Source organism: Xyrauchen texanus, chromosome 34 (assembly GCF_025860055.1).
Source record: "Xyrauchen texanus isolate HMW12.3.18 chromosome 34, RBS_HiC_50CHRs, whole genome shotgun sequence".
Taxonomy (NCBI): domain Eukaryota; kingdom Metazoa; phylum Chordata; class Actinopteri; order Cypriniformes; family Catostomidae; genus Xyrauchen; species Xyrauchen texanus.
This window is the reverse complement of record NC_068309.1, coordinates 26,124,417-26,147,740: the sequence shown is the minus strand read 5'-3', so window position 1 is coordinate 26,147,740 and position 23,324 is coordinate 26,124,417. Positions and strand designations below refer to the sequence as shown.

The 23,324-nt window shown below is 36.3% G+C and overlaps 4 protein-coding genes across 6 annotated transcripts in view; 1 reads left to right on the top strand and 3 right to left on the bottom strand.

Annotated features, from left to right (window-relative positions):
- Nucleotides 1-3,688: 3,688 nt before the first annotated feature.
- Nucleotides 3,689-5,421, top strand: LOC127628086 (SLC35A4 upstream open reading frame protein). 2 transcript variants are annotated; one of them, XM_052104769.1, is made up of 3 exons: nt 3,689-3,728; nt 4,101-4,184; nt 4,316-5,421. In XM_052104769.1, the coding sequence occupies exons 1-3, from the start codon at nt 3,717-3,719 to the stop codon at nt 4,508-4,510; spliced, it is 291 nt and encodes a 96-aa protein (XP_051960729.1). In that variant the 5' UTR covers nt 3,689-3,716; the 3' UTR covers nt 4,511-5,421. The 2 variants fall into 2 exon arrangements, with proteins under 2 accessions (XP_051960729.1, XP_051960728.1); XM_052104768.1 differs by having other exon boundaries at nt 3,694-3,728; nt 4,101-4,199.
- Nucleotides 5,422-5,559: 138 nt separating this feature from the next.
- Nucleotides 5,560-8,186, bottom strand: LOC127628078 (uncharacterized). Its single transcript, XM_052104758.1, has 6 exons — nt 8,019-8,186; nt 7,517-7,683; nt 6,947-7,029; nt 6,689-6,707; nt 6,384-6,596; nt 5,560-5,947 (listed from the first exon to the last, which is right to left on the bottom strand). Exons 1-6 carry the CDS (start codon nt 8,093-8,095, stop codon nt 5,898-5,900), a joined length of 609 nt encoding a protein of 202 aa, XP_051960718.1. The 5' UTR covers nt 8,096-8,186; the 3' UTR covers nt 5,560-5,897.
- Nucleotides 8,187-9,672: 1,486 nt separating this feature from the next.
- LOC127628083 (40S ribosomal protein S14) lies at nt 9,673-12,728 on the bottom strand. The gene is made up of 5 exons (XM_052104763.1): nt 12,654-12,728; nt 11,919-12,069; nt 11,366-11,527; nt 9,905-9,981; nt 9,673-9,778 (listed from the first exon to the last, which is right to left on the bottom strand). Exons 2-5 carry the CDS (start codon nt 12,065-12,067, stop codon nt 9,711-9,713), a joined length of 456 nt encoding a protein of 151 aa, XP_051960723.1. The 5' UTR covers nt 12,068-12,069; nt 12,654-12,728; the 3' UTR covers nt 9,673-9,710.
- A 5,014-nt stretch (nt 12,729-17,742) lies between these two features.
- Nucleotides 17,743-23,324, bottom strand: part of LOC127628055 (bifunctional heparan sulfate N-deacetylase/N-sulfotransferase 1-like) — a 110,927-nt gene continuing 105,345 nt past the window's right edge. For both annotated transcript variants that reach the window (XM_052104715.1, XM_052104716.1), the window contains exon 16: nt 17,743-20,616. In XM_052104715.1, the coding sequence (XP_051960675.1) occupies nt 20,497-20,616 (120 nt within the window). In that variant the 3' untranslated portion in view covers nt 17,743-20,496. The remainder of the gene's footprint in view (nt 20,617-23,324) is intronic.

Sequence of the window (23,324 nt, the reverse complement as noted above, 5' to 3'; positions counted from 1 at the left end):
ACTTGCACCGTTTCGGACCGCAAAGCCCTGCAGAGGATAGTGAGGACAGCTGAGAAGATCATTGGGGTCTCTCTTCCCTCCATCAAAGACATTTTCAAAAAACACTGTATCCACAAAGCAACCAGCATTGTGGACGACCCCACACACCCCTCACACAAACTCTTTACCCTCCTCCCGTCTGGCAAGAGGTACCGAAGCATTCGAGCCCTCACGGCCAGACTGTGTAACAGCTTCTTCCCCAAGCCATCAGACTTCTCAATACTCAGAGACTGGTTTGACACACACGTGTCCTGAGTTGCACTTTAATAACTGTCACTTTATAACTGTCTGCTACCTCAATAACTGCTATGTGCATAGAACATTATCTCATAGTATGTTATGTTTACATTTTTAGAAACTGTCATCTTTTTGCACTACTGAGTACTGGTCGGCGCTGCACTGTCTATTGTCCTGTTCATTGTCAGTAATTTGTTGTACTGTCCTGTACTTTTTGCACATGTTTGCACGTGCACTTTATATAGGTATCTATAGGTATTTTATATAGGTATTTTATTTCGTTGTGTAGTCTCATGTGGTCCTATGTTGGTCCTTTGTTGTTTTTATGTAGCACCATGGTCCTGGAGGAACGTTGTCTTGTTTTGCTGTGTACTGTACTAACTGTATATGGTTGAAACGACAATAAAAACCACTTGACTTGACTTGACTTGACTTCCAGTGACCAGTATGAGGGACTATGAGAGCGATGACACCAAATTTAACACACCTGCTCCCCATTCACACCTGAGACCTTGTAACACTAACGAGTCACATGACACCGTGGAGGGAAAATGGCTAATTGGGCCCAATTTGGACATTTTCACTTTGGAGTGTACTCACTTTTGTTGCCAGCGGTTTAGACGTTAATCGCTGTGTGTTGAGTTATTTTGAGGGGACAGCAAATTTACACTGTTATAGATGCTGTACACTCACTAATTTACATTGTAGCAAAGTGTCATTTCTTCAGTTTTGTCATGAAAAGATATAATCAAATATTTACATAAATGTGAGGGGTGTACTCACTTTTGTGAGATACTGTATATATATATATATATATATATACACATGTATTCATGTTTGCATTCGTTCTTTTTGTTTAAATAAATTTTGTTGCATTACATATGTATTTTTATATAATTATTGAAGTTTACATTGTCAGGAATTTCAAGGAGCAATTTGGAAAAACATACACTTTGAGCAGCTGAAGTCTCTTATATACACTCACAGAGCACTTTAGTAGGAAAACTATTGTGCTAATAAAGTGGCATCTTCTGCTCTTGTAGCCCATCCGTCAAGGTTCGACATGTTGTGCATTCAGAGATGCCATTCTGCTCACTACAATTGTACAGTAGCCTTTCTGTCAGCTCGAGTCTGGCCATTCTCCGTTGACCTCTCTCATCAACAAGGCATTTCCGTCTGCAGAACTGCCGCTCACTGGATGTTTTTTGGTTTTTGCACCATTCTGAGTAAACTCTAGAGACTGTTTTGTGTGAAAATCCCAGGAGATCGGTGGTTACAGAAATTTTCAAACGAAGCCCATCTGGCACCAACAATCATGCCATGGTCCAAATTACTGAGATCACATTTTTCCCAATTCTGATGGTTGATGTGAACATTAACTGAAGCTCACATGAAGGTGTACAGGTCTTCCTAATAAAGTGCTCAGTGAGTGTATTTGTTGGGGTGTTTGATTCAACTATGCACTTTAGCTCAACTACTTTCACTTTAAATATACATTAATGGAAGCCACTCTTAGGAAGAGAAAAAAAAAAAAATGGAAAGATTATTCCAATTAGAGGATGTAAAACCATGCAGTTGTTTTTCACATGGCCTATTGTATTGAGTGATTTAATTTAATCTGTATTGTAATTACTTTTACAAGTTTTATTGTGTTTGTATAGGGCCTAAATTATATAATTTGATGATAATAAAATAAAATCCATGAATGTTTGCATTCTTTCTTTTATACTTGGGTTAAAAGTCTCCCGGCATACAGTGATAGTGTATATAGGAATAGTTATAGGGCAAAATTTGCCAATTTATGCAAATAGTTTTGAAACATCAAGATGCTTTTTGTGGTCAAAATAAAATAAAATAAAATAATATAATGCTTATTTAAATACCCACTCCAGAAAAGTTAAACATTCCCTGTTATTTAAATCGCATTTGGCATTTTATAACATCTCAAGTATTCTTTAAACAAATGAATCTCCATTGAGACTGGATCATTTAATTCATCACCGGGAAAGAACGTTCCCATTAGTTTTGGAGAATGTTCCCCTAAAATTCTCCTAACCTCTTAGGCTATATACTGATGTCAAACTTAAGACATTGCACTGGTCGGCAATGGTAGGCCTACGTGTGCCAATGCATGGAGGGGTAATCACTGGCATGCCAGCAACAGAAAGAGAGGAGTAGACTATTTTATGTAAATTCTGCATCTGCACCCCAATCTACATCTTGATGTAATCCTTCCTCATGATCATGTAGCGTGTTTTCATGAGCTGAATTTGAGGCTAAACAAAAAGTTAAAACGTGACGAGACTGCAATATACCCAACAAACTCGTGCAGCGCGTGCAAGCATCACACATCACGAGCCGACAGCGCTTCAATTTCGTTTAATCGCAGGAGTAAACACACCCGCTTTGCTTCGGTCAGGCTGTGTGGATGACAGCCTACATTCCATGTTTAATTAGATTATTTTTGCTTTCAGAACAACACGTGATGTAATAAGGAAAACACCACTATTAATCCTTGAGATTTCCAAGCATATTGGTACTGTCCTTAAATCATGGTCAAAGTCACACTCAAAATTACATTAAACTATTAAAAGAGAAAACATAAACTCACATCGTATGGTTAAAAAATCTGAGTCTATTCAAAATATTAATTAAACCTGGAATTTCGGCTTTTGGAGGTGCAATTCAACAAAAACGGTTAAATAGTTGATCTGCTTGTGATGGGCGAATGGTCTCATCACACTTTAATTGTGTTTAGCTTCTCATTCAACTAATGAAAACATCATGCGTGAACATGAGGAAAGATTACATCAAGATGTAGATTGGAATGTAGGTGCAAAAACTTAATATAAATAAAATAGTCTGCTCCTCTCTCTGTTGTGTAGGCCCTACTAGTGATTACATGCATAGGTTACAATGTCATAAAATAAGAAATATTTAAGATTCCACACAACTTTGTGATCAGTAATCAAATAAGCAAATTTGTGACATTAACTTTAACTCGTTTTGTACAAATACAGGTTTTATTTTATTAAAGCACTTTCACAAGATGTGCTGTGAAAATTCACATGCATGATCGTGACTTTATGATAATCATCGGGTTTTGCACAACTTCTCACTCAACTGTTATCCTGATAATATCATTTGTGACGAAAAATAAACAATTAAATGAGATTTGCATGCCTACATGAGTTTCGATGTCTTAATACGATCGGGGAACAAATAACGTGCGTACCACAAACAACTTGACACTAACTCCCTTCTGACTGATTTTTTTTTAGTAAGCACAAACTCCCATAATTGCTTTACTTTATTTAGAGCTATTTTATTACAATATCTGAGTCAGACAAATATAATCAAACCAAAAAGTGTGATTTGGGGAAGTCGTGCGTTTCAGGTTAAAAATCGAGTTCAGAATCTTTGATCGTGCACAAGCGGACATGGCGGACAAGGTTGGTGTGTCGGTGAACTTAACTAGACGTTTCTTACTCTCACTTTCTATTCGTTTTGATACTATCATCCGTTACGATTTAGCTTTACACAGAATAAATATGTATGTTCTGCTGTTCCGAAAGTTGTTCAGATTGGTACTCTGTTACTAGTTTAAACATGTCTTCTCTGTCACTTATCCGTCTATTACGATAAAGCTCTTAAGTTATCAATTTCTTAAAGGTCTAACTAAAATATATGCAAAGGACTGTGTTTTCTTTTCATGCCACGCTGTTATGCTAGAGGACATCGAGTAGCATTTTGTGGGCACACCCGCGATGACTCCTACCATCCCAAAACTATAAAAAAAAATATTTGTTGTGTTTCTTGAACAGGATCCGTTCAGGCAGCTGAAAGATCTGTCCTTGCTTAAAGATCAGCTTGAAGACGTTCAGCGTCGGGTGGAGAATGAAGTTCAGGTTGGGATTCCACAGGCAAGACTTTTGATTTTTGTCAATCTCATCAATACTTTGTTTTATTGACGTTCTCTCTCTCTCACACACACACACACACACACACACTTACTCTTACTCTCTTTTCCTCAATTTAGGGTGGAAGTGTACTCAGTTCTCCCTTCCTCAAGGGCTTTTTGGCTGGGTATGTGGTGGCAAAGCTGCGCTCCTCTGCAGTCCTGGGAGTTGTTGTAGGGACCTGCACAGGCATCTATGCCGCTCAGAGATATCAAGTGCCAAATATTGAGCAGACTATGAAAAACTACTTCAGCTCATTTAAGAAGGGGAGATAGAGGGAGCCATATAACACTGTCTCAGAGAAATGGTGCCTGATCCAACTTGAACACGTTTCCCTTGAACTTGGAGTGCTTTTTAAAAATTGTATGTTATTGCCTTCCAATGTTTTCTTATGCCACTCGTCAGACCACAGGTAGAATTGGCAGCTTGCATCCAAAGTTGGAATTAGTTTGTCATCTTAGCACCTTTATAGTTTATTTTCTATTTGAAACTTGTGCACAAACAACAGCTTATTTTTTTTTTTACAGGAGTAGACACCCAAAGCCCACATGTTGGTACAAATGGCCCAATTTTTTATCTTTACGTTATCAATCCTACATATCATGTTTCCAGTGTTTGTGTTTACAGTCAATCTGTTACATATAATTATTTTATTTTTTTCATGTAGAGATTTAAGCACAACAGGCTCTGTAAATAATAATCTGACATTGGAGAATGACCTGTTAAATGTAACAGGTTGCTGGATTTTGAGTAGTTGAAGCCTCTTATATAGTTTCATATATATTTGTTGGAGTTTCTGACTCAATTTTGCACTTTAGATCTACCAGTTTCACTTTAAATAAACATGAATGGAAACCACTCTTGGGAAGTGAAATTGAAAACTGGAACGATTAATACAATTTGTTTACTTTTGAAAGATTCTGTTACATACTTTGCATACTAAACTTTTGCAAGAATGTTTGGGAATTTTATGGAATAAAAACTTGATACAATCCAGTATAATCTATATGTTTGATACACATTTTAATTTGTTTCAAGTAAACACTAAAGTCAGAGGTAATGTATGCTTGGGTAATTAAGACAAAAACACACATATAAAGTTGTACCAGTGCATATGGGATACATATATATGGATTTAAAATGACTATTATGGCCTGAAATTGCAAAACTTCATATCTGGTATACAAAGGCAATATGACCTTTGCAAAAAAACTTTGGGGCAAAGAAATTGTTTTTTTATGTTTAGAGTTTCCATGCAATTTCATGTCAAGATTAGCATTTGTCATACAACTTGGAAGTTCACCAAATTGACTCATACGTGAAATTAATTGTTAGTAAATTTTATTTTCCATCTGTTTAAGTTATCCATCCAGTCCTACTGAAATATATACATTTTTCATCTTCATATGTTTAGAAGTTCACACAATAGGTCATTTAAAAAGGTTAGTGAAAACAAAAGAAAAGGTAAAATATAAAAGACCAACACTGCTAAAGCTGATTTAACATAGCTTGTAATTATTACCAGTATAATACATGAAGAACAATTAGCCTTATTTTAGATTTAAACTACTGACAGCCAAAAATATGAAAATTGTTAAAGAATTCATGAAAAAGACCAAAATCTGATATTTATGAAGTTCCAGGCTGAGCATTCTCTTCTCTTCACTGCGCCTCTTCTGCTCCCAGCAGAGGCATCATTGGCATTAGCTGAGCTAAAATGAGGGACAGCAATTCAAGCAAAACATTATTATTAAAGTTAAATATCATATTTCCCCATTGACCATTAAAATATGGATCAGTTGAATAATAATATATAGTAAGAATAATAGTAAATCAGCACACTACATTCATGACTAATGCAATAACTAATGTCATTTGGATGCAAAATGTGTAACATCTTATTATTAGTGTAAAAAATGCTATTATTATAAGCTTACATTGCTGTCACTGAAGAATGACATAAGATGAAAATGATAAATTATTTCAAATGTATAATTATCATTGTTTTAAAACAATGTGATGTATCTGAAAGAGCCTTGGTTTTATTTTATATTGAAATATGTAATATATTAGTAGGTCATGTATCCCATAATACCATTCAACATCCATGCCACTTAAAAAAATTCAACAAAAAGGTATAGCTCATACCAGGTTTAGTGGCTCCACAGTCCGCAAGGCCCTTGGTCAGAGAATCAGGGACCTCAGTGCCGTTCTTTTCCACACACCAGCACATTTCAGTCCCATCCCAGCACTGCTGCGCCAGATAGTCTCCTTTATCATCACACTGAGGGCGGAAAGAGGGGAGCAGACTCTTGACCTCTCCAGCAGCCTCCAGCTGGCACTGGGTACGAACACTGGGCTCTGTGTGATAGAAACCAACATGACTAATTAACAAAAAATACTAAATTATGAGTGTGTGAACATAAAATTAAACAAAGAAAAGATCTTGATACCTGGTTTGGGAGATGAATCCTGAAAAAAAGAACACAGTGTCATCAAATAAAGACATGAATTACACGATGGAGGTAAAAAAAAAAAAAAACGAATAAAAGAGAAACTACTAACAGAAATCATAGCAGAGTTTGATGAGTCATGTGTACAATATATTGTATTGCCTTGCATTATGATTTGAATTTATAACTCAATCCTGACACCAAGCGGCCAAATGGCCACATTGCAACACATGAGAAAAGAAATGAAATCAATTCTACCTTTTCCGCATCTTTTGGCAAATCCTCAAGCATCACAGGGAGGGCACTCATGGGGAGTTGCATTTTCACGGGTGCGCGCATGGCTGAAAACAAAAGGGGAAGAAAGTCTGTATTATTAAGAGCTCTCATTAGAGGTCATCTATGAATTAAAGAAGCAGTTTAACCAAAAATAAAAATTGGGGTATTATTTATTCTGCCAAAAGATATTCACTAAGATTTTCAGTGAACAATGACTGAAAAAAATAAAAAATAAATCACTTTGTCATTATAAACTAACATAATATGGAAAGTGCACATTATTAAAAATGTCTCCTTTTGTGTTCCACTGAAGAAGAAAAAACATCATCTAGGTTTTGGAATGACATGAGGGTGAGTAAATGATGACAGAATTGTCATATTGGGGTAAAATATTCCTTTAAAGTGTGAAAAGTAATGCTGACAAAGTAATATAGACACAAGTGAGAAGTTTCAACTTTAAAAAGCAGGAAGATTATCTTCAATCGGTGTTGGAAGCACATCAGTACTCATAGAAATGATTGAAATGAATGGTAAATAATGCAGCTAACTGACCCATAGACTTGCGACTGATCTCTTGCAGTCGGTCACTACGTCTCTCAAGTGTGTTGAGCTGCTCCTTCTGGCTGAATGCCATATAGGCAGTGAAGGCCTGACCTGCGATCAGTATACCAGCCAGCAGAGTCACTCCTGCCACCTTCAGGGTCTGGTTGTTGGACCCCCTGGGACAGGAAACACACATCAGAATAATATTGTAAGTTACAGAGTTAAGCTGTGGTGGCAGGAAATGTATATAAAAACTAATTATTTTAAGATATCCTTTGAAAAATATGCAGTGTGAGAAAATAAATGTAGCTGTATTTCAATGACACATATAGAAAACAGTTTTATAAAAGTAATGAGCTAAAATTACAACGAACCTTTTCCTGGATAATTATTGAAGAAATCACATAAACCTGCTCTTTAACCTCATTAGAAATCCAATCAGTTACCGATAATCAACACACATTACTGGACAAATATATTCATGATCTGTAATAAATCAAGGTTTCTTCACCTTCTTGGAGATCCCATATTGATTGAAGTTTGATCACTTGGAGCGCTGATCAGTGAAGTCTCGCTTGACTCAGCCATTTCTTAAAATGTTGTCAGCTTAAGAATTGTTTATAACAGTGCACTAATATGACAAAGAGAGAAATGATCCTCAGGTTGTGATACTCATGAAAGCCTCCGGAGTCGACTGGGCTGTTCTGTTATTTCATTGGTTAGAACAGGATGCATCATCAGTTGTCAGAGAGATGTGAACTTGAATGTACTGTCTGTTGTATTTCAAGCATTAATTTGTCATACAACAAAGATTATTTTCTCTCTCTCTCTCTTTTCAGTTAAAACAAAACAACAACCAGAAATGCCTCTAGAATTTTTTTTTATCATTTCTAAACGCAAACTATTTTAAATGAGAAAAAAGGAGTATTTTAATGAAGGTGCAATGCTACTACTTTCTCAACTTTCAGATTTGCATGGTCGCATCATTTACTCAAATGTTTTTAAAGCACTTTTGATTGTCGTAAAGTATGGTTTTAAAGTGATATATAAGTAAACTATAGTATATCGGAGAGCATTAGTTTCGGATAAGAGCACAACTATTCACACTGTATAAGGAAACTAAAGTAACCAGTTAAGGCAAGTCATAACTTTTATGTAAAATATTAATTTGATACATATACATAGTCTGCACAGTCAGTTTTTCCAGACTTGCATGCCTTGACTTTTATATTTGAGCACATCAATTTAAATAACTTTTTTTTTCTCTTCCAAGTTGCAACATATCACACATCAAAAACAAACCAAAAAAAAAACTGGAAGAATCATGACTTGTTTGCTCAGGTTTTTTATGCAACAAGGAAATTAATTTGTTTTGGCAAAATCCAAACAAGGATGTCTTCTTGGTATTTCCCTAGCGTTCAGTCATTTGGTTTGTAGGCATACCAGAACATAATACATCAAACCGGTCAGGCATGTACAGTCGGGTACAAACATGATACTTATCCCATCATTTACTCACACTCGTGCCATCCCAGACGTGTATGACTTTCTTCTGTTGAACATATTATTTTTAGAAACATTTCTCAGCTCTGTAGGTCCACATAATGCAAGTGAATGGTGACCAGAACTTTGAATATCTAAAACACATATAAAAGCAGCATAATCAAAAAACTCTGTTGGTTTAATCCATGTCTTCTAAAGCAATATGATAGGTGTTGAACAATATAGAGGTCCTTTTGTACTTAATCTCCACTTTCACATTTTGAAAGTGAAAATTTAGTAAAGGATTGGAATGTTGACCTATTTCTCACCCACACCTATGATAACATTTCTGTTGATATGGATTTAACCACTGGAGTCATATCAATTACATTTATGCTGCTTTTATGTGTTATTGCAGCTTCAGAGTTCTGGTCACCATTCACTTGCATTGTACGGCCCAACAGTTTTGAGATATTAATCTAAATATCTTTGTGTTCAGTAGAAGAAACTCATACACATCAGGGAAGGCATGAATGGAAGAAAATTATAAGAATTTTGGGTGAACTACCTCTTTAAGAATACTACACTACAGAATATAAGCCTTGTTTGCCATTGAAATTGTGAAAATACATTCTTAAATCTTGCCATCAACTTGTGCTTCAGACAAAGACACGAGCCAAAGGTAGTATTTGACTTTTTATTCTGAAAAATGCAATAAAGTTTACAGACGACGTCCACGACGACCTCCCTTTCTGCGGGTGCTGTCCGATGGGATGGGGGTGACGTCCTCTGTAATGGAAAGAGAAAGTATGAGAGATTTCTCATAAATGCACATTCAGGAACCGAACAGCCTGAGGTTTAACTTGGATGTAACCACAGCATACTTCCACATTACGGTGTTGGAATTCAACTTACCGATACGGCCAATCTTCATGCCAGAACGAGCCAGAGCTCTGAGGGCAGACTGTGCCCCTGGTCCTGGTGTCTTGGTTCTTAAATTAAAAAAATATTAACATTGGTATTATATAATATTAATAATAAATAAACCATCATGCACATTTAAGTTAAGCTTTATTTTTTTAATCATGAAATAACTGTTAAAATGATAGTTCACCTAAAAATTTAAATGGTCTCATTTACTCACCCTCATTCCATCCCAGATGTGTTTGACTTTCTTCTGCTGAACTAAGATTTTAAGAATATTTCAGTTCTGTAAGCCCATACAATGCAAGTGAATGGTGGCCAAAACTTGAAAGCTCTAAAAAGCACATAAAGGCAGCATAAAAGTAATCCACAAGACTCCAGTGATAAAATCCATGTCTTCAGAAGTAACATGACAGGTGTGAGTGGGAACAAACAAAGTCCCTTTTTTTAAACCATAAATTCTCCTTCCTGCCCAGTATGTGGTGATAAAAAAAAAGAAAGCAAATTGCCAAAAACAGAAGAATGTGAAAGTGAAGCTTTATAGTGAAAAAGGATATTTATCCATTTCTCACCCACACTTATTGTATTCCTTCAGAAGACATGGATCTAACCACTGGAGTCTTATGGAGTATTTTTGTGCTGCCTTTGTGCTTTTTGGAGCTTCAAAGTTCTGGCCACCATTCACGTGCATTATTTTGTCCTACAGGGCTAAAATATTGTATAAATATATTATAAAACATCATGGTTTGTGTTCAGCAGAAGTCATACACATCTGGGATGGCATGAGGGTGAGTAAATGAGAGAATTTTCATTTGTGTGTGAACTAACCAATCTTTAGACAAAAAATTTAAACCCACATGCTGTGAGAATGGATACAGTTTCTCTTTAGTAAAAGCTTAATACATAAAATATTAGATACCTTGTTTATCAAAGGATATGTCCGGAATATAATACTAATTTACTACTTACTGTGTACAGCACAGAATACGCAGTGTACAAATGGTTTATCTTTTCTTTTTTTTTTTTTTTATAGTAAATGAAACCGAAGGAATTATTGTACTGCAAAAATTTCATACAGTAGTATTCTATATTGTCACATGACCTCATGAAGTTGCAGGTTTAAATCAGGTATAAATAAATATTTTCATCTGAAAAAACCTATAATCCATTTGAACGTAAAAATGGCAGGTCAACTTTTGGCAGTCCGAATGAATAAGTAAAAAAAGAAAAGCGGTTGATATCATTTTTGGTTAATATCACACTGGATAGGGAAGGTCCAATCAAGTGCTTGCATTGTGGAATACACTGTTCTGCACAGCAAGATCTGCTATATACGATACGGTTTATCAAATGTTTTAGGTCATCTGGGCAGACGTACTATATTCTGCAGCAGTAGAAAGACTAGTATGCAATTCCAAACATAGCCTACATCTCGTATATTAGGGGTCTAACCTGTTGCCACCAGTGGCCCTCAGCTTGATGTGCAGGGCGGTGATGCCCAACTCCTTACACCTCTGAGCAACATCCTGAGCTGCCAACATGGCAGCATATGGGGAGGACTCATCTCTGTCGGCCTTCACCTTCATCCCACCAGTAACACGGCAGATTGTTTCTCTGTAGATTAAGAGGAAAGGAAACTCATTCAGAGGATCATCAACCAAATATAACAAGCATAATCACCTTACACATTCAGTAAAAACAGAAAACACCAAAAGCAACAACTGTATAATCCTAAAATTGTTACAAAATAACTGAATTCCATCACTGGACATTTAGTATATGACTGCAAGCAATTTAATTGCATTCCATTGGTCTTGATTGCATTTGTAATAAAGTTTGTTTCGGCAAAGGGAGATAATTTACATACCATGCGCATACTAGAAAAGTTAAAGCAACAGGAATAGATTTTTGTTAGATGAGCACCTCTTTATATTAGCATCAAACTAATCAGATCTTGTTAACTGGCAGCCAACATCCTACATGCATGCCATCATGGGTGACTTACTTGCCGGACAGGTCAGTGACATGCACAAAGGTGTCATTGAAGGATGCAAAGATGTGGCAGACTCCAAAGACATTCTCGCCTTCAGCAACCTGAGGTCCAAGGCTGATGACCTGCTCTTCCTTCTTTTCCTTACCCTTGCGAGGTGCCATTGCTGAGAAACAAACACATTCAATAGTTAGGTCAACTTAATGGCCATGGGGTCTAAAAACTAAACCATCTCAACAACAAGCCTCATTATGCTGCTTGAAGGACACTGCAAGACTAGGAGCAACATCTCCACTAGTAAAACGCGAATATGAGTTTATAAACCGGTGGTATTATTGTACTATTGTTAACTGCACCATAACACATACAAAATAGGGGACCATACAAACATATATACGTCAACGTGGATATACACACCACCATCGTCAAATGGCTACCATACACACTCCTAAACATGGGACGCTTTCAATATAATTACCAAACGAGATCAAAACGAAATGTCGTCACCCGACGTATTTAAGACTATTAACAGCAGCGCATGCCGTTTTTCAAACCAGAGCAATATGGGGCAAGACTTCGCTAAACATGTACTAATAATCCAACTTAAGTAATACATTAATCACTGTAGGGAAGTAATATCGTGTTTACCTGGCACGTCGAGTAATGCGAAACATTATGGAAGTGTCATATCATATGAATTACATATTAAAAAGGTAGGATTTGAAAGGATTGTACACTGTGTTATCTCACCTATGTGTGTCTCTAACCGAGGCCGAAACAGGAAAGGAAAGAAAAACTGCTGCCGGGTTGAAAGTTGAACTCGAAAAGGCGGAAGTGATTTTGTGAAAGGAGGAGGAAAAATAAAAGTACCTTAAAAGTCCCCATTCATGTCAACAAAATAGATACATTAAAGCAATTCCATTAGATATACATTTACATTTTTCATTTTGTAACTATTATTCCTTTGTCTTTTGAATGTCCTTTTAAATTAATCTAAATAGCAGTTACATTTAACTGTTACAGTTTGGCACGTAAAATGGAAGTGAATGGAGCCAAGTTTTGGAGGGTTAAAGGTAGAAATGTGAAGCATATAATTTTATTAAAGCACTTACATATTATTTGAGCTGTGAAGGTTTTAAGAATTGTCGTTTTTAGTAGTTTTTTAAAGGTTTGTTGTTATGACATCATCATGGCAACGAAGTTGTAAAATTAGATAAAACGTTACACACAAACGGTTAGTAAGTGATTTTATCAAACTAAAATCATGTTAACACACATACAGTTTACGTTTTAAAGAAAGTATTTTGACGTTTACAGATTCACTTCCATTGTAAGTGCCTCACTGGAACCCAGCTTTTCGCTTCTTTTAAAGAAAAGGATAGATTAGTCAAAATCATTTTTTGTGGTAATTAATAATATGCCACAATTATTGTTGATTGAGCTTAACTTGTATTGAACCTGGCATATTCCTTTAATGTTTACATTATTTAAAGGTGCAATATATAACAATATGTTTTCCATAATATTTCCATATGTTTTTTTTTTGCCAATGCGTGAAGCTTGTAAGGCAACTTAAAAAATGAGCCCTTCTTGGACTTCCTGTGTTGCCTATTAATGCCTATAGACTGATTTTCATGCAAAGGGAGTGGGACGCTTCTGCCGGGAAAATCCAAAGGATTTTTCTATTCATCAGCGACAACAAACTGCAACACCATGTAACGTAATCTTAGAGCTGGAATCCAGCAAACGACCGACTCCCAGCACAACACTAACTCCTACACAAACTCAGAGTAAGCCAAAAAACAACAACAACAACATTTATCTACTGAATCCCATTTGGCTAAGTGGGAACATGATTGTGGTTGAACATAACTTGAGTGAACATCGGCAGGGCATTTGATTCCTGGAGATACCTTCGTTCGGTTTTGGGGATCAAAACTGATCCTGAATGGTGGTGTTCTTATTGGACAGGTAACCTTACATAACTGCAAAGCATGTAAAATATAGTACAATAAGGATTGATCCGTGTAATTTTAGCAAACATGATTTTGCCTGCACAGTAACTGTCATAAACAATATTAATCTTTAAATATTCAGGTAGGTAAACTATAACAACACATGAAATGAATGCTGGACAATGTTCAAGATAATGCAAAAAGCTCCATTCATTAGTGTAACGTAACATGATTAAACAGAAAATATATACATTCAATTACAGAAAATATATACATTCAATTACAGTTTAATTTTAATTTATATTATCCAACTTATCCACTTCTGCCATTACTTACATTGCTCTGTACATAATATACTGTATTTTGTTCTTTATATAACAGATTGTATTAGACTTGCACTACGTGTGTGTATGAATGTGAGTGTATGTACGTATACGTATAATAATTTATTTTGTTTTTAATTACCTATGTCTTGCTGCTGTTTTTGGTATCGTTTGTATTGTTGTAGACTGGAAGCTTCTGTCACCAAGACAAATTCCTTGTATGTGTAAGCATACTTGGCAATAAAGCTGATTCTGATTCTGATTATGATTCTAAAACAATAGGACATCAATATATTAAAATGACAGTTGTGATGGAATCACTTCAATACTGAATTGTGTCAACATATTTATGATGTACAGTCTATTTTATAAACAGCTACGGTCATCATCCACCAAATTTAGCAGCTATTGATAAAGCTTGCTAGCTAGCTAACACTAATCGTATAAATGCTGTCAAATGTATCATGCAAAGAAAAGTGATTACAGTCTTGCATATTCAGACCTATATCCACACTTTGTTTTAGCCCTGTTCCAGCACTGGAGAGTCAAATATAATATACAGTCTCAAAGTTTGTAGGAAAACAATCATAACTGTGTAATTTTAATTATGCTACCTCATCTGTCAGCATGATGCCGGTAAATCACGTTCAGCCTCTTTGTACAGTACATCATTGTTTTGGTTGATGCTTGCATCTCTATGGAGTGTGTGCATGAGCAACAAGTATCTGGCTGCAGTTCACTTTACGGCCACAGGTGTCAATAATAACTAGGGTTTCCATACAGCACCTTCAAAAAAGAAAAAAAAAGAAAAAAGGAAAATGTAGGCCTAAATTATTTTTGTAATTCAGCAAATGTATATGCATAAAACAAAATAGTTCAAACAAAATAGTTCAAAACCCAATTTCACCCATTTCCAAACAGCCGTGTAATTATAAACAAAAACAAACAAACAAGCAAAGGCAGGAATATTGTATTTTTTTGTATTTATACGGTTCATTTATTGTATTTTGCTCAGATTGTTTGTGATATTGTGGGACTCCCCCCCCTTCCCCTTGATAAAAAATTAAATAAAATGATGGTTACAATAGTTAAAATATCATAAGTAACTACAGTTATTGTTACTGCAGTAAAACTGTGGTGATCCCATTATGATTTGTTATTCTTCTTGCAGTTGCAAGAAGAAATCTGCATCTTTTCTCTATTATATCATAATCTGATGTTGCAAAAGCTACATGTATGTAATATGTATGTAATACATTATTGCAACAGCATTTTATATCATTATATGCATTTGACAGGCACTATGGATAAAAGCACCTGTCAAATGCATAAATGTAACATGTTTCTGATGGGACTTAAGTGAAGTTTCATTTTCATATCCATTAATCACTATCCATATACACCTTAAAATTTAAGTGCCTTATAGAAAAAACAGCAAATGCTTGTAGATAGCTTATTCATTCTAAAGCACAAATCACACATTTATTATGTGCTCTTTCAACGAGTGCTCAGCCCTTTAAATGTAAATGAACAGTCTGTGGTTAATGTAGCGGCTCATTGACAGTGTCAGGATGATTGAGTGTATAGTTCTGGCTAATATGCACTCTGCTTTGATGAGTGTGATGTGGAGGCAAGCCATGCTCACAGATGCCCTGCTGCCAACAGATTGAGATGCAGCTGTCATTTATGTTTGTTATAAATATTATATCAACTAAAAATGACACACTGCTGTTTCATAGGGGCAAAGATCCGCCATTCGTCTGCTAGCCCATTTACACTGATGCTTGTTTTACAATGACAAAAATGTAGATAGCCTCAAATCTTTCTGTGCCCTTAATGTAGTTGGTGTTTTCATATTTGGTTTATAAAGGTTATTAAGATATTAAGAGATACTTTACACAAAATAAAAAGTCAATCTATTTTTAAGACCAACACTTTTCAACTGTTTGACAAATTTCCATCCAACTGAACTGAGCAATTTTTAAATAATCTACATTATATTTATATGGTCAGAAATTTAGGAGGGCTAAGGGCAAAAATTAAATGCCCCCAAAATGCCTTTATAATGAATTCTTCTCTATTTATTTGTTACATCGGATATAGTTCTTAAATTTCTATTACAGTACTACACTTTCTGCCCCTCCCCCAAAAAGAAGTCGTGGTTTGGATTTAAATAAGCAGATAATTAAGAGTATATGATTGGATCATTATTGCTGTGATTAATATGTTTCATCTGCAACAATTCTTTTAACCCTAACTGATGCAGTGTGTAGCTTCTGATTTCTTAAACAACCATGTCAGAAGACATATCCCGTGGTCGTGGAAAAGATGTTACTGTATTTCAGAAGGGGCAAAATATTTTCCTGCATCAAGCAAAGAAAACAACTAAAGATATTGCTGAAATCACTGGAATTGGTGAAGTCACATCGTAAAAAAAAAATCGACAGTAGAACTCACTGCTATGTTTAATAGTGAAAGTAAGAGCATTTCCAAATGCTCAATGAGACGAGAATTTACAGAATTGGGACTAAACAGCTCTGTGGCCACAAGAAAGAAAAACATTTGAAAAAAAACTACTTCAATTTGTTAGGGAGCATAAAGATTGGACTGTTGAGCAATGGAAAATGGTCATGTGGTCTGATGAGTCCAGATTTACCCTATACCAAAGCGACGTGTGCATCAGGGTAAGAAGGGAAGTGCATGAAGCGATGGACCCATCTTGCATAGTGTCTGCTGTACAAGCCTCTGAAGGCAATGTTATGATCTGGGGTTGCTTCAGTTGATCAGGTCTAGGCTCAGCAATATTATGTGGCAATAAAATGAAGTCAGCTGACTACCTGAATGTACTGAATGACCAGGTTATCCCATCAAAGGATTTTTTTTCTGCCCTGATGGCTTAGGCATATTCCAGGATGACAATGCCAAGATTCATCGGTCTCAAATTGTGAAAGTGGTTCAGGGAGCATGAGGAATCATTTTCACACATGAATTGGCCACCACAGAGTTCTGACCTTAACACCATTGAAAGTCTTTGGGATGTGCTGGAGAAGACTTTATGGAGTGGATCAACTAACCCATCATCAAAACAAGTTCTCGGCCAAAAATGAATGCAACTCTGGATGGAAATAAATGCTGTGACGTTGCATACTCTAATATTTTATTGCATTCTTCGTGGCATTGTTTCGACAAGAGTATGCAACTTTTTTTTTGCCCCGGCAGTTTAGGTATATATATATATATATATATATTATGGCATATTAATTCATTTTGATTTAATTTTTAGGGTAAGAGGTTATACATTTTGAATCTTAAGAATTTGTATTAATGAATCAATTAAATTGAAGTATTTGACATATATGGTGAGAAACAGATAGTTTTAAAATAGTAAGAAAAACAATATGCACAAAGAAAATCTAATTCAGAGGTCAAAAACTGAACCTTAATTCAGTTAATTTCTGACCTTGTAATTTGCAATGATCTAAAATAAAGAAAAAACAACCAAAATGTACTCCACTGATATTTGTACTTCATGCAGGAAGGAGAGACCGAACTAAAAAGACAGTGGTTTTTTATTTGCAAATTAATCACAAAAATATTGGCTACCAACAATAAAAAATATTAACAACGGTTGGTTTGATTGTACAGTCCAGATGATTATTTCCTTAGTTATTTTATCCTATTTACTGAAACCCTACATTATGATACAGAAAGCACAATATTGGCAGTGTGAAAGTCATGGGGATCTCTCCGCACCTCTTTGTGAGTGTGGTCAAAATATAAAAAACCAAAACAACTACATTCCATTCATATTTGATATTCTCTTTGTTCCATTCACTCATAATAAATGGGTTCTGTACACGGCGACAGAAACTGAATTGAAACATAATTTGTGCTTCCCATTTATTCTTCCCGTTTTACCAGGAAACACAATATTGCATTATTAGATGTCAGTTGTTGGCTGGGGAGCAGAAATACTAAATTATGAAAAGAGGAAAAGAGTTTTACAAGTGTGATTATGACTAACCCAAGAGCAGCATGTAAGGTGCAAGGTTTTGTACCATAGACAGTTGTAAACTATACATACATTTAAACCAAGACCCAGTAAAACTATCCCTAAAAGGTACTGGTAATAAAAAATGCTCCGTGAACCCATAAGTCTTCCTGTGGTTCGGTGCACAATCTTTGTGTGGAGTGATACCCTTACACGAGAGATATGCATTATACGTTTTTCCACTCCTTGGTCAACAACAAACACATTGTGCTTCTCAAGCACCATACTTTGAGCTCAATGAAGAAAACCACAGGTTGTACAATTTTTACAAATAAGATCTGTATTTTCAAAAATAAACACTCTGAGATACTGTCAGTTCTCCATCTGTAATATTCTGAAACTGTGCGTTAAGCACATATAACCCCTTACACAAGTGTCCCTCCTAAAGCAGGGAATATCTGGGGTAATTTACGATTAAACGCAGTTCAATCTTTACTTTTCTGTGCCATTTTTTTTGCAGAACCCACAAGTGTTTTCATTATGAAATGCTTTGGAAGATGGTTTGACCACAAGCTGCACTTACAGACAAGGCCCTGAATAGAAATGGGAAGCCGTCAAATGACGAATGCCAGTTAGTGTCTGAATGTAGAGTCGAAAAATATGATAAATGCCTTCTTTGGGTGACAGGGTACATTACACAGCAGTTAGAAGAGACAGATATAGGCTGTGTGAAACAATTGTGCATGGAAGTACAGACAAAAGTGCACAAAACTTTTCAAAGACAAATGAAAAATAGGAGAGAACAAAATTAAATGCGATTAATTTTATGTTCTACATAAAATTTGATTTTGACTTCTCATTTCAGCAGCACGTCTTTGAGAAATAAAATCCATTATTATCGCAGTGGTTTAATATTACCCCAGCACTGGGTTATGGGGCTTTGTGTAGCTTTCCACGGACTGCCCTGCCTGCCACTGAAAGGTATTATGTATATTATATAGCATCCTCACTTACATTCATGGGTGTAATTTATATGGTTCAGTAGCAGTCAACAGTTCCTACAGAACACAAGCCATACAAAATGGTGTCTTGGCAGACGCAATACATTCCTGGACACATTCTGGTGACAACCCTGAATGGAAAGTGATTAGATGTTGTGATATGCTGAGCAATCACATAAAAATTAAAGGGGGGTAAAACATTAATAATAATAATAATAATGAAAAAATACAAATAATTGTTTTTTATAAAAGATTGATATTAATAATGATCTATGAATCATTATTAAAACGGCAACACCATTACTGACTAAACAATTAAACGCTCCAGTAAGATCAGTGATATAATGCTAAAATAACTCATGGGTCCAGTTTATGACATTCATCATTAAAATTAAGATTAAAAGATCCGCCCCTCAAGGCATGGCAAAGCATATTAGCTCATATTTTGTGAATGTAATCGTAATTGGCTTCATAACGTTGCATTAAGGCAATTACAACACATATAATGGGCCATCAACACACCCAGCTATTTTACAGTTTCATATTTACAGTCACATTGATTATGGATGTAGCTTATCTGTGTTTTAGTACCACAATTTTTCACGCATTATTAAGTTTTCCTGTGGAATTGCAACTAATAGCCATAAATACATCGTAATGAAATTTCACCTTAAAACGTCACATTTGAAGCCCGGAGGGTGCAGCTGTAATGAATGGGTTCAGAATCCTATGACATCAAAACAGTTTAAAATGGAAGAATGACACTACAAGGCGAACGGCAATACAACACATGAAATGATAAAGAAGATTTAACAAAGGAAACAAAGTAAGTCTGACTTTAAGGTTCCACCCTGGCACTTGTTTATCTGTTCTTGACTTTTATGTTGTCCACAGAGTGCACTCCTCTCCCATATTGCGTGCAGGTGTACATTTGTTTTGAGATTATGACAGAGCTCCCTGGCACTTCAACACTCCAGAGCAGAAGAATGTCTTTTTGAAGCCTCCCATTGTGATCCCATGTTTGAGCCAAGGTCTTGTGGCAGGTGTACCCCAAGGCTCTGTCTTAGGCCCTTCACTATTCTCAAAAACAGAACAGATCCTTGAGTGCACATTCGTGCATCTTCCTTGCCTTTTTTCCTACCTCTCCATCTTGTCCTCTATAAGCTCAGTCCCCCGAACTGTAGGTCCGCAAGGCCACTGGAGGACACTTGACGAACCGCCATGGCCGACAGCAGACAGGGGTGGACAAGAGGGTGAGTCCCCTCAAAAGCAGAAGGAGGGGTGTCCGAGTCTGACCAGTGTGTCCAGACCCCCCTCCTTAGGCTACCTGCTGTGGAGCAGCTCTTCTCGGAGCCAGCTAGGCAGTGGCTGGCCCATTTTGTACAGCAGCTTGGAGAGCTCAATGTTGTGCTCATGGTAGTATTCTCTCAGGAAGGTCCGGGACTGTGGAGAAAGAGGATAAGTTTATTTTCTCTGCTTATATGTAGTTTAAATGTGATGCAAAATCCATGTCTGGACTTTTCTGGAATCTGTTTGAAAACAGCCATCAATTTCGCAATTCCGTTTGGTGACGCTTGTGGTGCAGAAATTACACTTCATCTTTAAAATGGGTCATATTCTCATTCTAAACAGCTAAATATTTTTGACTCAATATTAACCAAAACACCTCAGACTCAGAAAGGGTCATGAACCTGCAAGCAACAGCTGTTCAGTCAGTCAGTCTCTCTCTCTCTCTCTCTCTCTCAAAAGTGCTGCTACTCCTACTGTGTCTGCAAAGGCAGGCCACATCAGCCTGTTCTTTCACCCCTCATTAACTTTGATGTATCTGCCAAGAAGCCTCAAGGTAACATCAAGGTCCTCAGCAGGATCTCTTTATCATACTCTGGCTGAAATTGCTGCGCCATTCTAGAAAATATACCAGTATGAATGACCATGAAGTAACTAGAAAAGGATAGGCAAAAATTGAACGGTCTCACAGAATGATATAGAAAAGATTTTGGACATATTTCTGAGTGAAACAATTATTCAACAGGATATGATCTGATTTTATCAATCAGGATTTGAAAGGATCATGGATTTTAAGATATGAAATTATAAGTGGTGCTTGCTAAGGCAATCAATATTATATCTGATCATTAGGAGTGTGCGATATGACCAAAATCTTCTATCACAACATGAATAATTTATATCACGATAATGATATATATCTCGATATAATAAATTTTTTCTAAAAAAATATCTTTATGTTTACATATTAAAGACCACCTATTATACCCCTTTTCAAAAGATATAATTCATATCTTTGGTGTCCTCAGAATGTGTCTGAAGGTTTAGCTCAAAGTACCCTACAGATAATTTTTTTTATACCATATTGAAAATGCTAATTTTTGGGTGAGAATAAAATGTGTGTCTTTAAATGCAAATGAGCTGATGCTCCCCGCCCCGTATCCAGAATAGGATATCCTAGACATCTTTAGCAATATGACTGACAGTTAAAATAGTGGTGTTCAGCCCTATCTGTTTGAACCGTAGACACTGATGAGAGAGAAACTCTGTCAGAAGTAACAACTTTGAGAATGAACCAGGAAGTTTCCGAATGGTTATTTGATAAATGTATTTATTTGTTGTAGAGTTTTTTCAGCAGTTTTGCAATGATAGATGAGCAACAAACACATATATACGGTTACATCGTTCACTATGCACTATAACAAAACAACTCGCACAAACATGTCTGTCGGCAGTGTCTGTCAACAGTTGTGGGCAGGGCCTGTACAAAGTGACATCACTTTATACAGAATCTGCAAACAGCTTGTTCTGAGACACTGCTTATGATTAATGGGGATTAAAAAAAAGGACTGGGTGGATTTTCATCATTGATTTTCATCCAGTCAGTGCATAAAGTACTTTCATATAATTTTCTCTTTATTTAGAACTTAGAAAAAGTAAAAAAAAAAAATCCCTCAACTTGGTATTAAATCAACCTTACCATAATGCTACATTTCACAATATGCTACATTTCAGTCTGATCTGTTGCTGACCAATATTATTATTATAATAAACTTTCCTTAAGAAAATGTATATCTTAAATCAATGCAACAAAGAAAATGGACCATGGGTAATACATAAATATTGTTAGGTTCTTTATGATTCAAGTAATCTCTATATAAAATGTATGAATATCTGAAGGCAAACATGGCTGGTTTGTTTCCTATTCTTTTTTTCCTCCCGAATTCCCAATGTGCTCCAAGTCCTCGTGGTGGCATAGTGACTCTCCTCAATCAGGGTAGGGGAGAACGAATCGGTGACCGTCAATCTGGGCATCTTATCACATGGCTTGTTGCACGTGTTACCGTGGAGACATAGCGCACGTGGAGGCTTCACGCTATTCTCCGCGGCATCCGCGCACAACTCACCACGCGCCCCACCGAGAGCCAACCACATTATAGCGACCACGAGGAGGTTACCCCATGTGACTCCACCCTCCCTAGCAATCGGGCCAATTTGGTTGCTTGGGATCTGGCTGGGGTCACTCAGCAAGCCCTGGAATTGAACTTGAGACACCAGGCCTCTTGTTTCCTATTCTTAATATCAATCCACATAGGAAGAGAATTTTAGTAAGGGTGATGTGTAGTTTAAAAACACTTAATTTTGGTGCATAACACAATGTTGTAGCTGTTTTCCTCATCAGAGGTGGTTAGAAGGTTGGGCCGTATAGCCATTTGAGATGTCTGACTTCCTCCATAGTGCTTTAAGGTAAAAACTGTCTCCGTAGAATTAAAATGGGTCATGTAAGTTTTGTGGTTTGTGCCGCGATAACTGAAGACCTGCTCACTGATTGAAACACAGACGGCACGTATACTTCTTAATAATCACCCAGCATGGTTATACAGTGTATTCATAAAGGAGTCAGACCCCTTAATGTTTTTCACATTTTGTTGCGTTGCAGCCTTATGCTAAAATACTTTAAAATATAAATTTTATACACTCCATACCCCATAATGACAACACAAAACCCAGATTTTTGATAACTTAAAATGTATTAAAAAGAAAAAACTGAAATATCACATTGACATAAGTATTTAGACCATTAACTCAGTACTTCGTTGAAGCACCTTTGGCAGCGACCACAGCCTCAAATCTTTTTGGGTATG

Bases quoted from the DNA above. Each gene is read 5' to 3' on its own strand.
- LOC127628086 (XM_052104768.1), top strand. The intron at 4,200-4,315 runs GCAAGACTTTTG...TCCTCAATTTAG, and splicing joins TTCAGGTTGGGATTCCACAG to GGTGGAAGTGTACTCAGTTC.
- LOC127628078 (XM_052104758.1), bottom strand. From the start codon at position 8,095: ATGGCTGAGTCAAGCGAGACTTCACTGATCAGCGCTCCAAGTGATCAA. The intron at 7,030-7,516 runs GTCAGTTAGCTG...TTTTGTTTTCAG, and splicing joins GATCAGTCGCAAGTCTATGG to CCATGCGCGCACCCGTGAAA. The intron at 5,948-6,383 runs GTATGAGCTATA...CCCTCATTTTAG, and splicing joins CTGTGGAGCCACTAAACCTG to CTCAGCTAATGCCAATGATG.
- LOC127628083 (XM_052104763.1), bottom strand. From the start codon at position 12,067: ATGGCACCTCGCAAGGGTAAGGAAAAGAAGGAAGAGCAGGTCATCAGC. The intron at 9,982-11,365 runs GTTAGACCCCTA...TTTTAATTTAAG, and splicing joins AGGGCCACTGGTGGCAACAG to AACCAAGACACCAGGACCAG. The intron at 9,779-9,904 runs GTAAGTTGAATT...TTTCCATTACAG, and splicing joins CATGAAGATTGGCCGTATCG to AGGACGTCACCCCCATCCCA.